We start from the raw sequence: 21,203 nt of genomic DNA, 5'->3' as shown, positions 1-21,203 counted from the left end.
GGTCGTCGGGAGAACCTGGCTGCAGTGGCACAAACCTTTCAATGATCTCAGTCGATCATGAAATCTTACTGCAAAGCCACACTAAACCTCATCCTGCTGTGCCACTCAGTACATCCCCATCATTCTACCATACTACTGCACATCAACGACAACAACAACAACAACTTGTATTTATATAACGCCTTTAACATAGTGAAACGTCCCAAGGAGAATGACGCGATAAAGATTTGACACCGAGCTGCATAAGTAGAAATTAACGCAGTTGACCAAAAGCTTGGTCAAAGAGGTATGTTTTAAGGAGCGTCTTGAAGGAGGAAAGAGAGCTATAGAGCTGGAGTGGTTTAGGCGGGGAGTTCCAGAGCTTGGGGCATAGGCAGATGAAGGCATGGCCACCAATGGTGGAATGATTATAATCAGAGATGCTCAGGAGGGCAGAATTAGAGGAGTGCAGACATCTCGGGGGGGTTGTGGGGCTGAAGGAGATTACAGAGATAGGGAGGGGCGAGGCCATGGAAGGATTTGAAAATAAGGATGAGAACTTTGAAATCGAGGCATTGCTTAACCGGAAGCCAATGTAGATCAGCGAGCACAGGGGTGATGGGTGAACGGGACTTGGTGCGAATTAAGACATGGACAGCAGAGTTTTGGATCACCTCTAGTTTACGTAGGGTAAAATGTGGGAGACCAGCCAGGAGTGCATTGGAATAGTCAAGTTTAGAGGTAACAAAGGCATGGATGAGGGCTTCAGCAGCAGATGAGCTGAGGCAAGGGCTTAGACAGACAATGTTACAGAGGTAAAAATAGGCGGTCTTAGTTATGCTGTGGATATATGATCGGAAGCTCATTTCAGAGTCAAATATGACACTAAGGTTGCGAACAGTTTGGTTCAGCCTCAGGCAGGAGTTGGGGAGAGGGATGGAGTCAGTGTCTAGGGAATGGAGTTTGTGGCGGGACGGAAAACAATTCGGTCATCTCAGTATTTAATTGGAGAAAATTTCTGCTTATCCAGAACTGGAATCAGACAAGCAGTCTGACAATTTAGACACCGTGGAGGGGTTGAGAGAAGTGGTGGTGTCATCAGCGTACATATGGAAACAGACTGTGTTTCTGGATGATGTTGCCAACTCACATCAAATTATCTTGAACCTCCACCCATCCCTTTCTCTCTATTTACATTATCACATCCCCATCTCACTAGCCACCCCTCACACTCACCTTCATCATTGTGCAATCATACCAACTAACAACACACAAGGGTAAGCATTTGCGTCTTTTAACCAATGTTCATGTTAAGTTTCTGTTGATGTGTTGTCAAACATTGAAATCTTTATTTTCAACACTTTGTCTTCTTGGACAGATTTGTCTGCTCCTGTGGAAGTGGCTTAGTGAGTTGTAGTGAATGGTGAGACATAACGGTACCCCCTGCAATGGTGATGAGTGTGAAAGGGATGGCTTCGGCAGTCTGAGGATACTTTATGGTTTTGGTTTGGGATGGTGCCAACCTGGCATACAGCATCAAGTGAAGTAAATTTGGCCATGGTGAGGCGAGCCCTGGTCTCCCGGGCAGCAATGTGGTTATGTGCTGATGCCCTGTGCAGCATCCGGTGATTGCGGAGAAGGTTGGTGTTGTTGGTGGTGATGCTGATTGTGGTGGGATTCTGAGGACCAAAGTGAGATTTTTTCAAGGGCCCCGATGCTGCTGGAATAGATGGCAGATGAGGTTGGGATGACAGGAGCAATCTGTTAATGGTGAGAGAGGTTGCTCCAAAGAGGTGACAATGGATAGAGAGTTTACTCCAAACACTTCCAAACTTCATAAAGCTCAAAAGTGTCTTCGAAATCCTGAAGGCTCCAGCTTCTAAGATTGGAGAGTGAACAGCTGTGAAATGGTCGCTTTTACACCACTTTTGCAGTGGTCAACTATTCAGGGCAATGGAGAGTCATTGAAAACCCGACCTACTTACCTGACTTGATCCTCGACCACCATGAACGTCATCAGATCGCTGACACGTGTAGAACCGATACCTCGCCATCAGCACGCTCTCCCTCGGGTTAAGATGCTCCCGAATCAGTGTACACAGCTCCTCATACGACTTATCTGTGGCTTTCACCCGGAGCCAGAAGATTCTTCATGAGGCTGTAGGTCGGTGCCCCGCAGACCGTGAGGAGGACCACTCTCCTTTTTGCAGTGCTTCCTTCTCCGTCCAGCTCGTTGGCTACAAAGTACTCGTCTAGCCGTTTGACATAGGTTTTCCAGTCCTCACCCTCCGAGAACTTCTCCAGGATGCCCACAGTTTGCTGCATCTTTGCGTTGGATTCGTATACTCGTCGCCAGTTATTGTGTTGCTAACACAGATGAGACTGCACACAGGGCGGTTAAAATAACAGTGACCTCAGTCTTTATTAAGATACTCCAGAGTGAGGAACAGGCCTTCGGGGCCGGCTTATATACAGTGCTCCCAAGGGATGCTGGGATCCCTTGCGACTTCAGAGGATGCACTCCCTGGTGGCGGAACATGGGAGTGCATGCTTTACAGATACACAACATGTTGCATGCTGCAATACCTAGCTATAAAGAGAGGACAGATAATGCCAGATCATGCTGCAGGTCCACTTCCAGAAGGAGATGAGACAGATGAGGCAGCCGGCGAGGATGGAGAGGAGGAACAGGCGGTAGAGGACGTGGGCGAGGACATAGGGGAGCTTAATCAGCCTGGCGATCGAGCACCGGTACCACCACAACTACCAGTGGCAGTTACACGGCCGCTAAGCTTTTGCGTCAGCAGCTCATTAATGAACGCTTTGCATGAACTATTATTGGGGATATTCAAATGTTCAATTACAGTTAGGGTTAATCAAAAGTTTAATTTGCGTGGAATTTCCTTGTTGTCTTTCCTGCACTAGCCTATCATCTGAATTAGTTTAAGTAAAGTTTAAAGTACTGGCAAAGTAAAAGCACTGGTATAATAACAGAATAAACAAACAAATATGCATGAAAAACTGTACGTTTGAAAACTAATGTAACTAAGAAAGAATGTACAAAACTTGTTGAATAAATGTTTTTTTATTCACAAAGATAGAATTATTTTAAATTAACTAATGAACAACACCCTCCCTCCAACCCCCCGCCCCCTGCCCCCCGCACCAACCCAACTAACACTTCATGATAGCTGCAAGAAAAAAAAACTGTGTTACATCAGAAGATGCTCGCCATAGATTATTCAATTTCTCTACCTGTAGACCAGTGGGCACACATTTCGTGGAATTCCCAAAAACTGCAGGGAAATTGGCTCATAATCAGACATGGGTGGGAAAATATAAATAAGGATAATCCAAAAGGATATGTTGCAGGACAAAGCTAATTCTGTATGTTGATCCAGTCCATTAACACACTGCAGGGTGTATCCTTGCAAAGGTGAAAAAAAAGCAGCTTGGTTTTTCTGCTTTAAATTACACTTTCACCTCTTGTCACCTTATCATTCCATACAGACAGCCTCAATAAAGGGTGTCATCATGATTCAGCTTTATCTTGACAAAGGGACATTTATTAGACTGAGAGGATTTTGTTTTTCAGAATACAAATATGTACATAAAGAGAACCAAACGATTCTCCCTATCGTCTCGATCCTGATGAATGGAAATACATTTTGTAAAAAAATATGAATGCATTTCCTCAGCACCTTCTGACAAATGCCTTGTAATAATTATAAATTGAATTTAATAGTTTGTCAGTATCAGCCATCATATCAAATGTCAAAGATATTAATAAAGTGTTGAATGGCAACACTCATTACTGATTTGATGGGCTGAATGGCCTGTGGCTATAACATTCTACAGATGAATCCAGCCAGCACTTTGGAGATGAGCAAAAATCCAAGGAGAGAGTAGGAGGAGTACCATTGTTAAAGTATAGACTATAACATACAATATATGTGTAATGCCAAATATAATATTAGTGAATGTTACCTGGAAGCTACCAAAGCAACTGCCTCCCGGCAGAGTGACATAACATACATACGGAGCAACAGCAGAAGGCACTGACTCGTACACTACCAGACTTCCATTCTTAAATACCGCTCCTTGTTTTCTCTTCTTCTCCCAAAACACCTGCAATGTTTCTACCACGTTCACTGTGAAAACAAACAAGTTAAACAGGAACAAATGTAATTTATTCTTTAGCTTTGAATATGAATGATTTTGACTGTAACATTTTAAGACAGAGCAATGCACAATGACGTTTGTATTACACACGCCCTCCAAACCAGAACAACTGGTTCCTTAAAATGACTGCTGAATACAGGTGACAAACATTTACACTAAATGGTATGGTGCCAGTTTTAAACAATGACCATGATTGTACTTTAATGTGAGCCTTTAATTCATGTGCTGGTTCATCACAGAGTGCCGGGATAAAGGTTCATTCCCGGGATTGGTTGTGGCTCATTTTCAGACACATAATCAGTTGCACACAGTCAGTGCACGTTGAACCAGAAGGCTTGAGGCTGGCCCAAATTCACCTTTTGACTTCAATTATATTATTTGGGCGAGTTATCCAAGCCAGTCACACCTGCACAGGCAACTCATCAGTTTTAAACAAATAAATTAGCTCCTCCTGGCTCTACAGCAATGTTTTTGACATTTAAAAAAAATGACCTCATGTTGGTGACTACTGCTTAGGCCAATGAAGAAACCTGAGTGGAGCAGGTCTGGCTCCAATCCAATTTCTGCAAGCATGTCTAAAACAGGTGTTAGGTCTCTCATTCACTTGTCGCATTGAACGCCTTTCAGGCATCCTTGAAGTGCAGAATATTTGTAATGTATGTACAAAAGGTCTACCCACCACCGGAGGGCACTACCGTTGGAGGTTCTAAGGTCATAGGTACACTCGTGCTGGGCCCGGTATATAACCTGAACTTCACCTTTGTATCTTCACTTCTGGAAGCCATTAAAGACTGACCAGGTTACACCTGGTCACTGGCTCACAGTACGGAGTTCATTGTATCATTTCATATACTATAACTGGCGACGAGGCAAATACGAACCCACGCAAAAGTATGGCGAGCACAGCACGATCGAGTACTGTTGGAATTCTCGAGAGATTCAATGAGGCAGAGGATTGGGGAGATTTCATGGATTGTCTTGACCAGTATTTCGTGGCAAACGACCTAAACAAAGAAAAGGATGCAGAGAAGCGCCGGACAGTTCTTCTCACCGTCTGTAGCCCCACGATCTATGCACTCATCAAGAATCTGCTCTCACCCTCTCTTACTACAGAAAAGGATTACAAAGAACTGTGTGCTCTAGTTCGGGAACACCTTAAACCCACGGAAGGAATCCTCATATCCAGATATTGCTTCTGTACGCATGCTCGTCCAAAAGGCCAGGACGTAGCAGCATTTGTTACCGACCTGAGACATCTTGCATTAGAAGACATGCTGCAATTTCTTTCATGATCGGGGTCAACCACGAGGTGATCTTATGTAAGCTGCTGGCTGCGGAAATGCCAGACCTCTGCAAGGTCATCACCATCGCCCAGTCTTGCATGTTCACGCAGAAAAGCATGAAGCAGATATCGCGACAAAACAGGAACTCCACGGCAAGTACTGTGTATAAAATTGTATCGACGGCCGGCAGAGCTGCACATGGCAAGGCTGGGAGCCGCTCAAAGTTCGTCATCGAGGGCCTACTCGACTGCGTATGCGAAAACGGGAGCCGCTCAAAGTTCGCCATCGAGGGCGCAAATCCGAGCTCAACGTGATAGCGTTGCGGGGGGAATCACCGACCCCATCAGTGCTGCTTCAGACAGAATGTATGCAGAGGGTGTGCGAAGATGGGGCATCTTCAGCGGACGTGTCCACAGCAGAGCAAGCGAGCTACGACACACCATGTGGAAGATGATCAATGTGGATCTGACGATGCAGCCCGAGGTATTTGAGAGCTCCGAGGAGGAAGTGTATAGCGTACTTGCATTCCTCACAAAGAGCCAACCGATAATGATGGAGGTAAAATTATTAACAAAGAGCCAACTGATAATGATGGAGGTAAAATTAAACGGCGTGCCGGTATCCATGGAATTAGACACGGGTGTGAGTCAATCGATAATGAGCCAGAGGACTTTCGAAAAGCTGTGGGAGACCAAGGCAGAGAGACCCAAGCTGAGTCCGATAAATGCAAAGATGCGTACCTACACCAAACAGCTCAGACCAGTGATCGGTAGTGCAGCAGTAAGAGTGTTGTACGAGGAAGCGGTTCATGATCTACCGTTACGGATTATCCCGGGCAATGACCCATCGTTATTCGGCAGGAGTTGGCTCGAGAAAATAAAGTGGAAATGGTATGATATCAAAGCTTTGTCATCAGCGGATGATGATTTGTGTGCTCAAGTGCTGAGCAAATTTCCCTCTCTGTTTAAACCGGGAATTGGCAGCTTCAAGGGAGCCAAGGTGCAGATTCACCTAGGCCCAGATGCAAGGCCCATCCATCACAAAGCCAGGGCGGTCCCGCACATGATGAGAGAAAAGGTCGAGCTCAAATTGGACAGGCTACAATGCGAGGGGGGTCATCTCACCCCCTCGAATTTAATGAATGGGCCAGTCCCATTGTTCCAGTGTTAAAGAGCAATGGAACGGTCAGGATTTGTGGAGACTACAAGGTGATGATCAACCAAGTTTTGAAACAAGATCAGTACCTGCTACCGAAAGCTGATGACCTATTTGCAATGCTAACCGGGGGAAAATCGTTCACCAAATTGGATCTAATGTTGGCCTACATGACACAGGAACTGGTTGAATCATCAAAGAAACTTACATGCATCAACTCGCACAAAGGACTGTTTATTTACAACAGGTGCCCTTTTGGCATTCAAGCGATGGCAGCCATATTTCAGAGAAACATTGAGAGCCTATTGAAATCTGTCCCCAGGACTGTGGTATTCCAAGACGACATCCTAGTCACAGGTTGTGACACCGTCGAGCACCTGCACAATCTGGAAGAGGTTCTGCGTCGTCTGGACAAAGTGGGACTCAGGCTGAAACGTTCGAAGTGCGTTTTCATGGCACCAGAGGTCGAATTCCTTGGACGAAAGATTGCTGCAGACAGAATCAGGCCTACAGACGCGAAAACAGAGGCCATCAAAAATGCCACGGAATGTCACGGAGCTGCGTTCGTTCCTGGGTCTTCTCAACTACTTCGGTAACTTCTTACCCAAATTGAGCACAGTATTAGAGCCTTTGCACAAGCTGTTTAGGAAAGGAGACAACTGGGTGTGGGGTGAACTTCAAAACAGAGCCTTTGAGAAGGCTAGAAATGTGTTGTGTTCCCACAAGCTACTGGTACTGTATGACCCATGCAAGCGTCTAGTTTTGACCTGTGATGCGTCGTCCTATGGGGTCAGCTGCGTACTCCAGCAAGCCAATAAGTCAGGCAAACTACAACCAGTTGCATACGCATCTCGAAGCATGTCTAAGGCAGAAAGAGCCTACGGCATGGTAGAGAAAGAGGCTTTAGCATGTGTTTATGGGGTTAAAAAATTGCACCAGTACCTGTTTGGGCTTTGCTTCGAGCTGGAAACCAATCACAAGCCGCTTATATTGTTGTTCTCAGAACATAAAGGTATCAATACCAATGCATCGTCCCACATCCAGAGGTGGGTGCTGACATTATCTGCCTATGATTATGTCAGTCGCCATAGATTAGGCACCGACAACTTTGCTTTTGCATTGAGCCGGTTACCGTTGCCCACACCAGAGGTGGAAACGCCAATGCCCGCAGAGCTACTCATGGTCATGGATGCCTTTGAGAGTGAAGGGTCGCCTGTCACTGCTCAACAAGTTAAGACCTGGACCAGCCAGGATCCGACCCTATCAGTTGTAAAATGCTGTGTTCTTAACGGTGACTGGTCGACCATACCCAAGGAAATGGGTGATGAAACCAAACCGTACAGCTGTTGCAAAGATGAGCATTCCATCCAGTCCGACTGTTTACTGTGGGGTAATCATGTTGTAATGCCCAAAAAAGGCAGGGCGAGATTTGTATGGGAGTTACATAGTATACATCCTGGTATTGTCATGATGAAGGCCATCGCCAGGTCCCATGTTTGGTGGCCTGGCATTGACTCGGACTTAGAGTCATGCGTGCATCAGTGCAGCACTTGCATGCAGTTAAGCAATGCCCCAAAGGAAGCTCCGCTCAGTCTGTGGTCATGACCATCCAAACCGTAGTCTAGAATCCACATCGACATCGACTTCGGTAAAATGTTTTTTGTGGTGATGGATGCATACTCCAAATGGATAGAATGTGTGATCATGTCATCCAGCACTTCCACTGCCACCATTGAGAACCTGAGAGCCATGTTTGCCATACATGGTCTGCCAGGCATCGTTGTCAGTGACAACGGACCGTGTTTCATGAGCCTGGAGTTTCAAGAGTTCATGAAACCCAACGGCATAAAACACGTGAGGTCAGCCCTGTTCAAACCTGCGTCCAATGGTCAACTGGAACGGGCAGTTCAAACCATCAAGCAGAGCCTGAAACACGAAACTCACGTTTCCTTGCAGACACGCTTGTCACGTATACTGTTCAGTTACAGGACAAGGTCAGACACGCTCACCGGGGTCCCGCCTGTGGAACTATTGATGAAGAGAGGCCTCAAAACCAGGCTCTCTCTAGTCCATCCTGACCTTAACGATCATGTCGAAACCCAACGTCAACGTTAGCAGTGGTATCACGACCGCGCCGCAGTGTCACGCGACATATCTGTAAATGACCCAGTGTATGTACTTAACCATGGTCAAGGGCCCAAGTGGCTCCCGGGCAATGTTACGGATAAGGAGGGTAACCGGGTGTATATGGTTAAGCTCAAGAATGGGCAGATGTGCAGGAAACACATTGATCAAATCAAGCTAAGATACACTGAAGAACCGGAATAGTTGGAAAAAGACACCGCTAGCTTAGACGACCAACCAACTCACGTCCAGCCATCAGAAGAACTCACTGTGGTCAACGCTCAGCCCCAAGTCGTGAGAGACTTGGAAAGCACTGGGATTGTACTGAGACGGTCAACCAGGGAGTGAAGGGCTCCGGACCATCTGAATTTGTAATATGGACTTGTGCCAAGAACTGGGGGGAATGATGTAATGTATGTACATAAAGTCTGCTCACCACCAGGGGGCACTACTGTTGGAGGTCCTAGGGTCATAGGTACACTCGTGCTGGGCCCGGTATATAACCTGAACTTCACCATTGTATCTTCGTTTCTGGAAGCCATTAAAGACTGACCAGGTTACACCTGGTCACTAGCTCACAGTATGGAGTTCATTGTATCATTTCATACAATATCGGTCCCCGAAATTGGCCTTTATTGTGCCCGTTTTGCATCTGCAAAATAGATGATGCAATGCGGTCCAATTTCTATCCCACTGAGTTACCAACCATAGTCATGTCAACAAAGGCTAGGATCTTCCATGCAGAGAGCAAAAGTAAATTGGAATCAGAGCCAGTTCCATGCTGCTCTCATGCATTCCCTATTGCCAGTTTGAAAGGTAATGGCCCATGAACAGTTCGTGGGGTCACTGTTTCAGATATGGATAAAATGTGGCATGTGTTAAACAAAAAAGAAGTTGGGCAGAAAGATATCTCAAAAAAAGAAAGACTTGGAGCTGGATTTTCGACGTTGGAGATTTTGGGCTGTTAATCATGCGGGGCGGTTCTGATAGCGCCTGGAAAAGGTTTGCGCCTCTGTCTGTAAAATTATGCCGAAACTGAGGTTCAATGATTGGGGTCGCTAGTCAGGCGTTACACACCTGTGCTTGTCCACCTCAGCCAACAATTGCGACACAAAAAATGCTCTATAGTTTGCACATGCGCAGACGGGCTCGAAGCTTCCCGGGTCCAGGCGAAAGTTTACGTTTGCGCATGCACAGGCGCACGGGCCCACTTTGCTCAGAATGGGAGACATGGCACAGCAGGAGGGACGACAGAGAGCACACTGTTTCTCTGCGGCGACCGCTGAGGCCCTAGTTCAGGCCATTGAAAGTAGGTGGCCTGCACTGCATCTAGTGGGAGGAAGGAGGCCCGTGCCAAGGGTCTTCAGGAGGAATTGGAGGGAGATAACACTGGAGGTGTCAGCGGCAGACACGGTGGCTAGAACTGCCACCCAATGCCGCAAGAAGTTTAACAACCTCACGAGGGTCGTCTGGGTGAGTACCCTCAACATTTATGGACCCCTGCCATGGTTGAAAGATCACTGTCTCACAAAATGTAAAGTCTTTGATGGAGCTGCCCCTTCTATATATGTTCCAGGCTATGATGTGGATTGTTGAAGCCACCTGAAAGCTGGAGGCTCACTTCACCAGCCATACCCTCTGCATTCAGGCGGCGCGGACCCTCTTGTCCCCTAATCATTGTCACCCGCTCCTCGCACTCCCTTTCCACTGTTGCTATGCATTGTCCAAACGTCACCCTGAGCCGCAATGCTACCTGGCTCTCACCTCCTCCCAGTTTTTTCACATGCTCAGTCCACAGCCACACAGATTGTACTGAACACATTTGCACTTCAAGACAGCTAGTGGCAACTAGTCTACTATGGAAGGCACATGTGCCACAAGAGGAGGTGCACACTTACTCAACCCTTGTTCTTGCTCTTATTGCAGGCAAAGTTAGCGCATAATCAGTGGGAGCAGCATCGGACCGGAGGTGGAGAGCCTGATCTGCAGGACCTCACCGAATGTCGGCCCTCATGGCCAGCCCAGTTCATGCGGTGACCGGCGCTGAGGCCGAGCCCCTTATGGATAGTGACGATATGTGAATGGCTGTTGCGATTGATGTGGGTTCCTTGCCCCCTACTATCAAGTGGCCTAGCTCCTTTACATATACATGTCCAATGCCACCTTCCTCTTATCACCCTGCCCCCTCCCCTGCTGCTAACCACATGTCTGTTGCTTTGTGCTTTCAGATGACCAGCCAGAAGCGCAGCAGTCTTCCCGTGAGCCATTGCTATCTGGGTGCGGGGGAGGTGACGAGGGAGGGGATGACAGTATGCTCCCTGAGCATGAGACACCATCAGTCCCACCGAGTGGCGACACAACATTGTGGGAGGAGGCTGATTTTGAGGGGTTTGACAACTCTGAGGCTCCTGGCCCCAGTGACCTAAAGCAACGACCAGCGGGAGGGGAAGCTCAGGGGCCAGCTCCCCAAGGAGTGAGTCAGTCCAGTAGTCCTGCTCAGAGACAGACAGACGTGGACCTGGACTTGGTTGCTATGTTCAGGGAGAACACGGAAATGCACCGTGACCTCAGGGGTGCATTGGGCAGGGTCCCGCAGAGCATCGATGCACTTGCTGTGATTGTGGCGGAGGCAGCCTCACGCATTGCCTGTGCATCTGAGGACTCCAGCGAGCCCATCCTTGGCCGCTCACAGAGGCAGATGGGCTCCAGCAGCGATAGTGGAGTCCCAGAGGGGATGGCGCGTGCCATGGGTGACATGGCAGCAGCTATCGTATCGCAGGCACAAGCCACGCTCCAGCTGGGTGATGCCATGTGATCACTGACTGCTGCCGTCCTTTCTGTGTTCCTCAACTGTCCAACAGAGAAGTGCTGGTGCTGAAGCAGGCCAGCAAGTTGTGGTCACACAACCTGCTCTGGATGCTGAGGCTCAGCCTTCTTGTGGGTGGCAGTGGTCCACAGGAAATGGAAGATACTGTCCTTCCTCAGGGTGACAGCATTCCGGCTCCCACCACTGCCACTCTGACTTTGCACCTAACATGGTCCACACCCGAGCCATCACAGACTGCTGCCGCCAATGCTGAGGCGGAGGAGTCTGCAGCCAGGCCTTCCAGACCCAGAGCTGGTCCAGGGCATCCTCGTAGGCCATCTGGCCCACTGTCTGGCCAACACACACAGCAGCCCTGCTGTAGCACTGAGGCCTCATTGAGGGGGAGCAGTCGGCATGGGAGGGGGGTAAAAGGTAGGGGGGGTTGTCAAAGCTCAGGCCAAGTCAGATTAAGGTCTAGGACCAGTTTGGGGAGCTGCACTCAAAATTGTTAATGCTCTCTGTAAATAGTTAAGGTAAATTGCTGCACTTCATTGTTGTTGAGTGCGTTGCAACAGGATGTTGTATTTTGTATGTTTTTTTGGGGGGAGGGGGAGTGTTTGTTCCAGTAAAATATTACTTTGACCATTTGCCATTGGCATCTTGTGTGTCATTCCAAACTTCACCGTAGATGTGCCATTATTGTGGCACATAGCTTAGCCAGTATTAGCTGCATCCCTCAGCTTCCTCCATTCAGAGAACTGATCTGTTATAAGCTGCTGACGTGCGGCTCTTGGTCTGGCAGCATCTCCATGCTGCCTCCCCCGTGGATGTTGTGGCTGATCACTTGGGCCCTCACCAGGCTCCTGTTCGTCGTCCTCCTCCTGAGGTGGGCTTACAATCCCCACTGGCAATGCCTGGCCCCTCACGATGGCCAAGTTGTGTAGCGTGCAGCACACCACAATGAATTCCGAGACCTGTTGAGGGGAGTATTGAAGGCTGCCTCCAGAGTGGTCCAGGCATTGGAAACAGTGCTTGAGCACCCCTATTGTCTGTTCGATGATGTTGCGGGTGGTCACATGGCTCTCATTGTAGTGCTGCTTCGCTTCTGTGATGGGGTTGCGGAGAGGGTGGGGGTCATGAGCCAGGTGGCTAGGCCGTATCCTTTGTCCCTGAGCAGCCGTGGTCAATTGTGAGACACTGCTCCCGTGCAAGATGAAAGCATCATGTGCGCTCCTGGATAGCGGGCATTCACTACAAGGATGCACTGCGTGTGGTCGCACAACAACTACACGTTTAGGGAGTAGTATCCCTTTCTGAATACCTCTGCTTTGTGGAATGGTGTTCGCAAGGCCACGTGCGTGCAGTCAATTGCTTCTTGAACCCTCGGGAAGCCTGCAATTCTGCCAAAACCACATGCCCACTTATTCTGGCTCTCCCTGCTCATTGGGAACATTATGAAGTCCATTCTGTGGGCGCACAGAGCCTTTGTGACGTGGCGAATGCAGCAATGTGCAGCATATTGAGAGATGCTGCATATGTCCCCTGCTGCAGCCTGGAAGTAGCTGGAGGCATAGAAGGCCAGCGCCACAGTCACCTTCACTGTGACGGGCAGCACTGTTCTATTGGCGCTGTAAGGCTGTAGGTCTGCCTGTAGGAGTTGGCATATCTCTGTTAGCACTTCCTTTCAGAAGCGCAGCCCTCTCTCATACTGCTCCTTAGAGACCTGGCGGTATGAGCATTGGTGCCTGTAAACCCATGAGGGGTAAGCCCTCCTCCCCAGACGTATTCGGCCTCTCCTCATCCGTGGCCAGCAGCCCTTCTTCTAGCTTGATACTGCCTAGCAATAGCATGGAACTGTAATGTATGTATGCCTGGGTTTACCTGCCAACAGGGGGAGCGACTGTCGGAGGTCATTGGGCCACAGATACACACGTGCAGCCCTTGTATATAAAGAAAGCCTCAATGTTTAATCCTCACTTTGAGGTCGCACCTGATTGAGTTCACAGTACTAAGCTTATTGAGTTATTGCATACGCAATAGGAACATAATATGCTTGCAAACTAGTAATGCCCCCATTAAATTCTTTCACTGAAATTATAAGGACACTGTAATGAAAGATAGACCTACCACTTTAAAGTCTGAGCTTTACGCAGTGTGCTGTGCGCAAATGTTGCAGTCATTGTGACCTCCGATTTAGGAGCCTCCTCCCTCAATTTAAAGACGCGGCAAATAGCGCCTACTCGACCGTGGGAATGCCTGGTTTTTCAGGCGTCACATGGGGCGAACGTTTAATGCGGCATTAGCACCTAACTTTGCAACCATGGCGCTAGCGGAACATTGCATGACGATTGACGTTATGATCTGATTGAAACTAGAGGGCGGGACGGTACGTTTTGGCGCTGCCGCAAACTGTGAGCCAAATTTGCCGGTCGGGTGCTAAAAGCTGGCCGCCCGGTATTTCACCTTCAGACACCCTTTACCGTTTCTCTGGGGTGCTAACAGAGGCACAAGCGAGCTGAAAATCCAGCCCTTCCATTTATATAGCATCTTTTACAATCTCGGCGCAAAAAGATGATGGAGTCATACTCTCATAATAAAACAAACTATTTAAATATGAAACCCTCTCTGCTACACCATTTCTTAAAACTACACATTGATGCCTCTAATCTCTCTCTCCCTAAATACTTTCCTTCAGATCTTGCAGCTTTTTTCAATGTTAAGGGCACTATATAATTGCAAGCTGTTGATGGACAGTGGTGGTGTCTTGCATTACGGACCTTAGCCCTGATCCTGGAATTCTCAATAAAAAAAGATCCATCAAAACATTCACTTATGAATGCAAAATTTTGCTTAATAACAAACATTCCAATGGATTTTAACAAGAAATTCAAAAATTGTATGCAAAATATTTTACATCTAAATGGTCAATAATACTTTAAATGACCCCCTCCCCCACACTTGTCTGCTCTGTGAACAAATGAAGACCTCTGATACCTGTTGATTGAATTAGGAACAGGAGTAGGCCATATTGCCCCTCGAGCCTGCTCCACCGTTCAATAAGATCATGGCTGATCTTCGACCTCAACTCCACCTTCCCGCCCGATCCCCATATCCATTGATTCCCCTAGAGTCCAAAAATCGATCTCAGTCTTGAATATACTCAGCAATTCAGCATCTACAGGGTAGAGAATTCCAAAGATGCCTCCTCATCTCAGTCTTAAATGGCTGACCTCTTATCCTGAGATTATGCTCCCTAGTTCTAGACTCTTCAGCCAGGAGAAACAACCTCTCAGCATCTACCCTGTCAATTCCCTTCAGAACCTTATATGTTTCAATGAGATCACCTCTCATTTTTCTAAACTCCAGAGAGTATAGGCCCAATTTACTCAATCTCTCCTCATAGGACAACCCTCTCATTCCAGGGATCAATCTAGTGAACCTTCATTGCATCCCCTCTGAGGCAAATATATCCTTCCTTAGTTAAGGAGACCAAAATTGAGCACAGTACTCCAGGTGTGGTCTTACCAAAGCCCTGTACAATTGTAGCAAGGCTTTCTGGGCCCAAAATTTAGTACCACTGGAAAGCTGGTGCTCCCCCCACCTTTTGTGGCCATGAGCGCTGAAATTTCTTTCGTGGCTGGGCCACCCCATATTCAGCTCCAAAAGTGAATGAATGGGTTCCAGCGCTAATGAACCCTTCCAAAGTGGATTTTTCAGTGGTGTGGTTGTCTTAATTTGAACGTTATCACCATTGAAAAATTCAGCATGCAGGTAAAGGTTTCTAATGAGCTAGCTGCTCTCTGGCCTTTTAAAGGCCAGGGTTTGCAGCAAGGCCCTGATGGTGGAAGGAGGTTGAAAGATGGCTGGTGTAAGAAGTACAAGGAGAGCCAACTAATATGGAGCTGCAGACACTGATGGACAGTATGGAGTACAGAAGAAGAATACTATGTCCTGACGTGGGGAGACCTGGCAGACCGCCAGTACGTAATTCATGGAAGGAGATTGCAGGGGAGGTGTCAGGCACCTCCATATATGTGAGGGGGGTGCTGGCCAGTTTGCACCCAGCCCTTCCAGGGTGGTGATGAGTCGACGTCTCCTAGCTCTGGGGTGACGGGGATCCGCCCTCCTCCTCCTCCTCTTTCTCCTCCTCTTCCTCAGGTGATACTGCTGGCTCGACCTCCAGCGGCTGTCCCCTCATGATGGCCAGGTTGTGCAGCATACAGCAGACCACGACAATTATGGAGACCCGTTGAGGAGAGTACTGCAAGATGCCACCAGAGTGGTCCAGACACCGGAACCTCTGCTTAAGGATGCCTATGCACTGCTCAATGATGCACCTGGTGGCACAATGAGCGTCATTGTATGCATGCTCTGACGCTGTCCTGGGGTTCCACAGAGGAGTGAGCAGCCAAATGGACAGGGGATATCCCTTGTCCTCACGCAATCCTGATTCGGGCCGGTGTAGACACTGGTCTGGCGCAGAATAAACAAATCATGGCTGCTGCCTCGCTTGCCCGCTGCCTGTCTGCACGGTGCTGGCAGCGACGCCATCTCCTGCGTGCCGCCCTGCTTCTGAGCAGGTGTACCAGGTGTCGCCCTCCCAATACTCCTCCCATCCTCAGGGTGAACCCTACCAAGCAGGTCTCTGCAGCCCACAGGACTCCACTGAAGAGTCAGACCTGAAAGTTGTACAAAAGTACAGGAGTATGTGCAAACTTCTGAGCAGCACTCAGCAGGTTTAATGGAACCAAAACAATCAATAAAACTATATGAAAAAATAAATACTGCGCATGCTGGAAAATGAAATAAAAACAATAATAATTAATAAAACTGTATGAAAAGATAAATACTGCACATCAAAATTTATCAAAAGATAAATACCACACATCAAAATTTATCAAAAGATAAATAAAAACACTAATAATTAATAAAACTATATCAAAAGATAAATGCTGCGGATGCATGCTGGAAAATGAAATAAAAACAATAATAAGTAATAAAACTTTTTCCCTACCAAAGGGCCCCAGTGGTGTCGCGTTCGAGCACCACATCGAAAACCTTGTGGGGGCACTGCCGGGAAAAGGCCTACCTTTTCCTTGGTGAATTTTGCTGTGGCAGTTTCTTTCCAGTGGCCTGCACGCTGCAGAGCTCACTGTTGGAAACCTTCCTTTACTGCGGCTTCACCGTGCTATTTCCGGCAGAAGTGAACACTGCTGAAATCCTCCCCGAGCTGAATATGGCTCGGGGAGGGAAAAGTACCCGACCGCAGCAGCCGATCGATTTTTTCAATCGACCGCCCAAACTCCGCGGTAGCCATCCCTTCGGGGACGGTGAATTTTGGGCCCTCTTACTCTTGTACTCCAACCTCCTTTTAATTAAGGCGAATATGCCATTTGCGATTTTCTCTTTAATTGTAAGTGAGGAAGCCTCTGTGTTTATATGTGTCATATTTACTAATTCCCCAGATTGCCGATGAAGCATTCAGAATTCAAATTTATTGTCCTGATCTCCAAGTCATTAATCAGGTAATTCAATCACTACAGTTCTCCGGGTGAAACAAATGAAGAATGAAAAGAGTAATAAAAAGCAATTCATGTAAGAGATAGAATAGAAAGAAGAAAATATTACAAGAGTATTTTAAATTCATCTTTAAAAAGTTCCCAAAAGAATGAAAAATAAATGAAATTGTTTCCTATAAATGTGCATCATTTTTAAAGCCTTTCCATTTATTCACGAATTGGAAAGTACTACAGTATTCCATGCATTATTTTCTTCTCATGCACAAATACAAACACAAAAAAATGCCTAGTAGTGGAACTTTTGAACCTTTCTGAATGTCATAGAACAACTCTGGTAAGTTTTTTTACACCTAGGAACATAGCAACATAGGAACAGGAGTAGGCCATTTTGCCTCTCGAACCTGTTCCGCCATTCAGTGAGATTATGGCTGATATCTGCGACCCAACTCCATATACTCAACTTTGTCCCATATCCCTTAATACCTTTGGTTAACAAAAATCTATCAATCTCAGATTTAAAATTAACAATTGACCTAGCATCAATTGTCCTTTGTGAAAGAGAGTTCCAAACATCTATCACCTTTTGTGTGTAGAAGCATTTCCTAATTTCATTTCTGAAAGGTCTGGATCTAATTTTTAGACTAGGCCCCCTAGTCCGAGACTCCCCAACCAACGGAAATAGTTTCTCTCTATCTAACCTATCTATTCCCTTTAGTATCTTGAAAACTTCGATTTGATCATCATTTAATCTTCTAAATTCCAGGGAATACAACCCTAATTTGTGTAATCTCTCCTCGTAACTTAACCTTTGGATTCCAGGTATCATTCTGGATTAATGACACCTATCCTGAATTGCTCTAATGCTGTGGAGAAATCTGCGGAATGTACAAGCAACAGTAATATAGTCATTCCATCTTTGACAGTTTTGAAATGTTATCACCATTGCAATGAGATCCTTTTGTAAAATGTTCTATAATTTCAAATAAACACAACAGCTTCCAGAAATGTAAATTCCACTCGTGAAATGTTTGCATGAAAAGATGGAATTCACAAATATCTTCTCTGTGAATGCTTAGCAGCTTGCAAATGACTTACATTTTTGTTGCAGAATGTCTGCACAAGCTAGCTCTATAGAAAATTGGTACAGGTATATTGTTTTCCAAAAGTTTACTTTAGGTTCTATTTTCCTTGTACTCAGTTTTCAGTTTTCTGAGAATAAAAAGGTATTCAAATATTCAAGACAATTCCTCAGAGTTTATGTCAATGAATGCATCAAATGCAGAATCTGTCAGATCTAAGACAGGACTCTGGCAGTTGAAAAAGCAGTATTTATGTATATCGGGCTCTAAGCTTGATGTATGGAAACTCATAAGTACATACACAGCATATGTTTCCCATTCCTGGCTCCATATTTTAAATCTAAGTGTTCTGTGATTGATAAAAATGGCGTCCCACTAGTCTATGGACTTCATCATCATTGAATATTAGTTACGTAGCTTTTAAAAATACAATTAGCTTTTGTTTCAAAAATATGGGATTCATTCAAAGAGACTCTTTTATTAATCTCTATGTGCTAGGTTTGGAGCTTTTGGGAGATCAAATCTAAATAACATTCTGCGTTACTTATCTGTATCTTGCCATTCAATCAGTAACCAAGTACTGTAGATGACAGTAGGATTGCAACTCTCAGCCAACACTTTGCTGGGGTTCTTAGAAGTTTCTCTGCAGTATCAATGCCAGATTTTCAATTAATAATTTTATTTGAAAATTGCAACTTCAGAGTTGAAATTTAGCAATACAAGATATAAATAATGTGCAAAATAAATTATAAAATGAAAAGAAAATCTGACAATATCCTAGGCTTATAACTTTTGTTTCGATTTAGAATGTGTTTGAGGTTAATCATAAGAAGCTTGAAAAGGAATCTAAGTTATTACTGAAAAACATTTTTGGCATATACCATGTGAGGCTAATCACAAAGGAAAATGGGTTCTTAGTATTTACCAAAGTGAATAGAATGGCTGTTGTTGGGGATAATTCTTCTTCTACTAGTATCTCTATCCTGATAACATTGAAACTGAGAAGAATATGAAAAATAGAGAAACAAATAAATTCTTCCATTAAATTCTATTAAAGTCCTCTGTAGTCAACTGAATGTTTAACTTCTTTATGGATTGGAACTGGTGCTTGGAGATTACAAAATAAAGTTACACAGTTTGGGAATGGATTGCATCAACATGACAGGCTTTTCAACACCAGAATTGTGTTAGCTTTTATCTTATCAAGTACCACCCAAAAGATAACATCACAAAATATGTAGTACGCTCAAGGCTGAGCCTTTCCTTGCTGAAAGTTGTTAATAAATATTTCCATCATATAATAATATGTCAGTGATTTCAGAAGCTAAACAAGACATAAACATTTTTACACTGTACAGTAAGAAAAGAACTGCAGATGTTGGAAATTGAGATACAAACACAAAATGCTGGAAATACAGAGCAGGTCTAAATAACAACTCAGTTCTGAGAAAGAGTTTTGCAGCTGAAATGCTAACCTGCCCTTTCGCTCTACAATTGCTGACTGGCCTAGTATGTATTACTAACATTTTCTATTTTGTTTCCGATTTCGAGTTTGCAGATTTATTCCTTTTTATTTGTACTGTTTGATTTATGGCCACTTTGCTTCAAGGAATGCCAGCCTTGAAGAAGTTCTGTTCTTCGTGATCTTTATTTGCCTTGTTCATCCTGTTCAGCATTATTGTTTGTGACTATAATTGTCTGAATTCTGTTGTTTTTTGTTTAACAATTTTAATTTATTTATTAAAAATAAGGGTAGAATAGTTAATTGTGTTTTATCTTTTGAATCCATACCCATCTTAATATCTAATGAATTTTACACATAGATTATATTAATGGTAACTGTACAGTTTAACATTAAAAAGGTTTGATTTGTAATGCCCAATTTATTTTGGCTATTAAAAAGGGCACTGCATTATTTGCAAGTCATGATCCCACTTTCAATGAAGACGCAGTTAAGAAAATTCTGTCAGCATGCAGTAAATTATAACTGCCGTACTTTTGAAGTTCATCGTGTGCATTATAAGTCAAATACCACAAACTTAATTTATGGAGTATCCCTTGGTGCAAGCCAAAATGAAGTCCCATATAATGATGTAACAGTTATTACAGTGAATTTTAGAGAGCTGCAAAATTTAAGAGATGCAGAGACTGACATTATAAAACTAATGAATTATTATAACTTTCCTGTGCTTGTATCTGACAATAACATGTTTTATATTTCATGTGAGAAATTGCTTGAAAGTCAATTGATCGAACACATTCACTTCAAGGCACACAGCAGAACTAACTACCTTTATATATACACAATATTATTCAAATTTCTTTGAAACAAAGCACTTTTGGTTAAAATGCAGGATTTTTGTCGCACAGTCAACCATTTAAATAATACTTTTGATGAGGTCTAGGTGTAAAGAAAATCAGTGTGAAATGTTTTTCTTGATATGTGTACAGCTGCTTTCCACAAGAATTAATTTGTTTTTTAAAATAGCAAAAAGAACAGGATGTAACAAGAAATACAATCACATCTTGTTATATACGATGGCTCAAAATCAATTTGTATTTTTGATTTATTAGTCTACTAAATATTTAATATTATTATGGTAGAAATGTGTATGATTTACAAACAGACACGATAAAGCAGACCACGAGCATGTAGACTTCTAAAGTAATTTAGTATTTGCTATTTGCACATAAAGACACCACAGTAGATTTACAGAATTTTTTTCAAATGCTGTACCAAGTTTACTCACAGTCTTTAAAGACAAATGCAGGATTTTTGTCAGGCAGCAGTGAGGAGACTATATCGTGCAGAGATTTCAGTCTATTATCCATCTTGTGTCTGTCTTCTCCAGATTACATACAAGCAGTTCCCTCATGCCTGAATTACTCTAGCTCTGCACTGAGCTGCTGTGGAAGTCTAATGATGCAGAATGGACGAGTAAGGCTCGTTTTATACATCTGCCAATCAGACATTGAGTAGTCTGAAAAGCCTACTCCAGGGGTCCTTATCCCTAGCTTGCTCACCTTTGTAGTATGGTGAGCTAATTAGCTGTAAGGCTATCTGACAAGCTTCATT

General features: G+C 45.0%; 1 protein-coding gene across 1 annotated transcript in view; it reads right to left on the bottom strand.

Annotated features, from left to right (window-relative positions):
• LOC139257678 (protein limb expression 1 homolog) overlaps positions 1-20,959 on the bottom strand; it is a 107,512-nt gene extending 86,553 nt beyond the window's left edge. Inside the window, exons 1-2 of the mRNA XM_070874701.1 lie at positions 20,878-20,959; positions 3,967-4,130 (exon numbers count right to left, since the gene is read on the bottom strand). Coding sequence (XP_070730802.1) covers positions 3,967-4,130; positions 20,878-20,959 — 246 coding nt within the window. The remainder of the gene's footprint in view (positions 1-3,966; positions 4,131-20,877) is intronic.
• Positions 20,960-21,203: the final 244 nt, after the last annotated feature.

This window comes from Pristiophorus japonicus, chromosome 1 (genome assembly GCF_044704955.1).
Source record: "Pristiophorus japonicus isolate sPriJap1 chromosome 1, sPriJap1.hap1, whole genome shotgun sequence".
NCBI lineage: Eukaryota > Metazoa > Chordata > Chondrichthyes > Pristiophoridae > Pristiophorus > Pristiophorus japonicus.
Note: the sequence above shows the minus strand (reverse complement) of the source record. Positions and strands in the feature narration are given on the sequence as shown.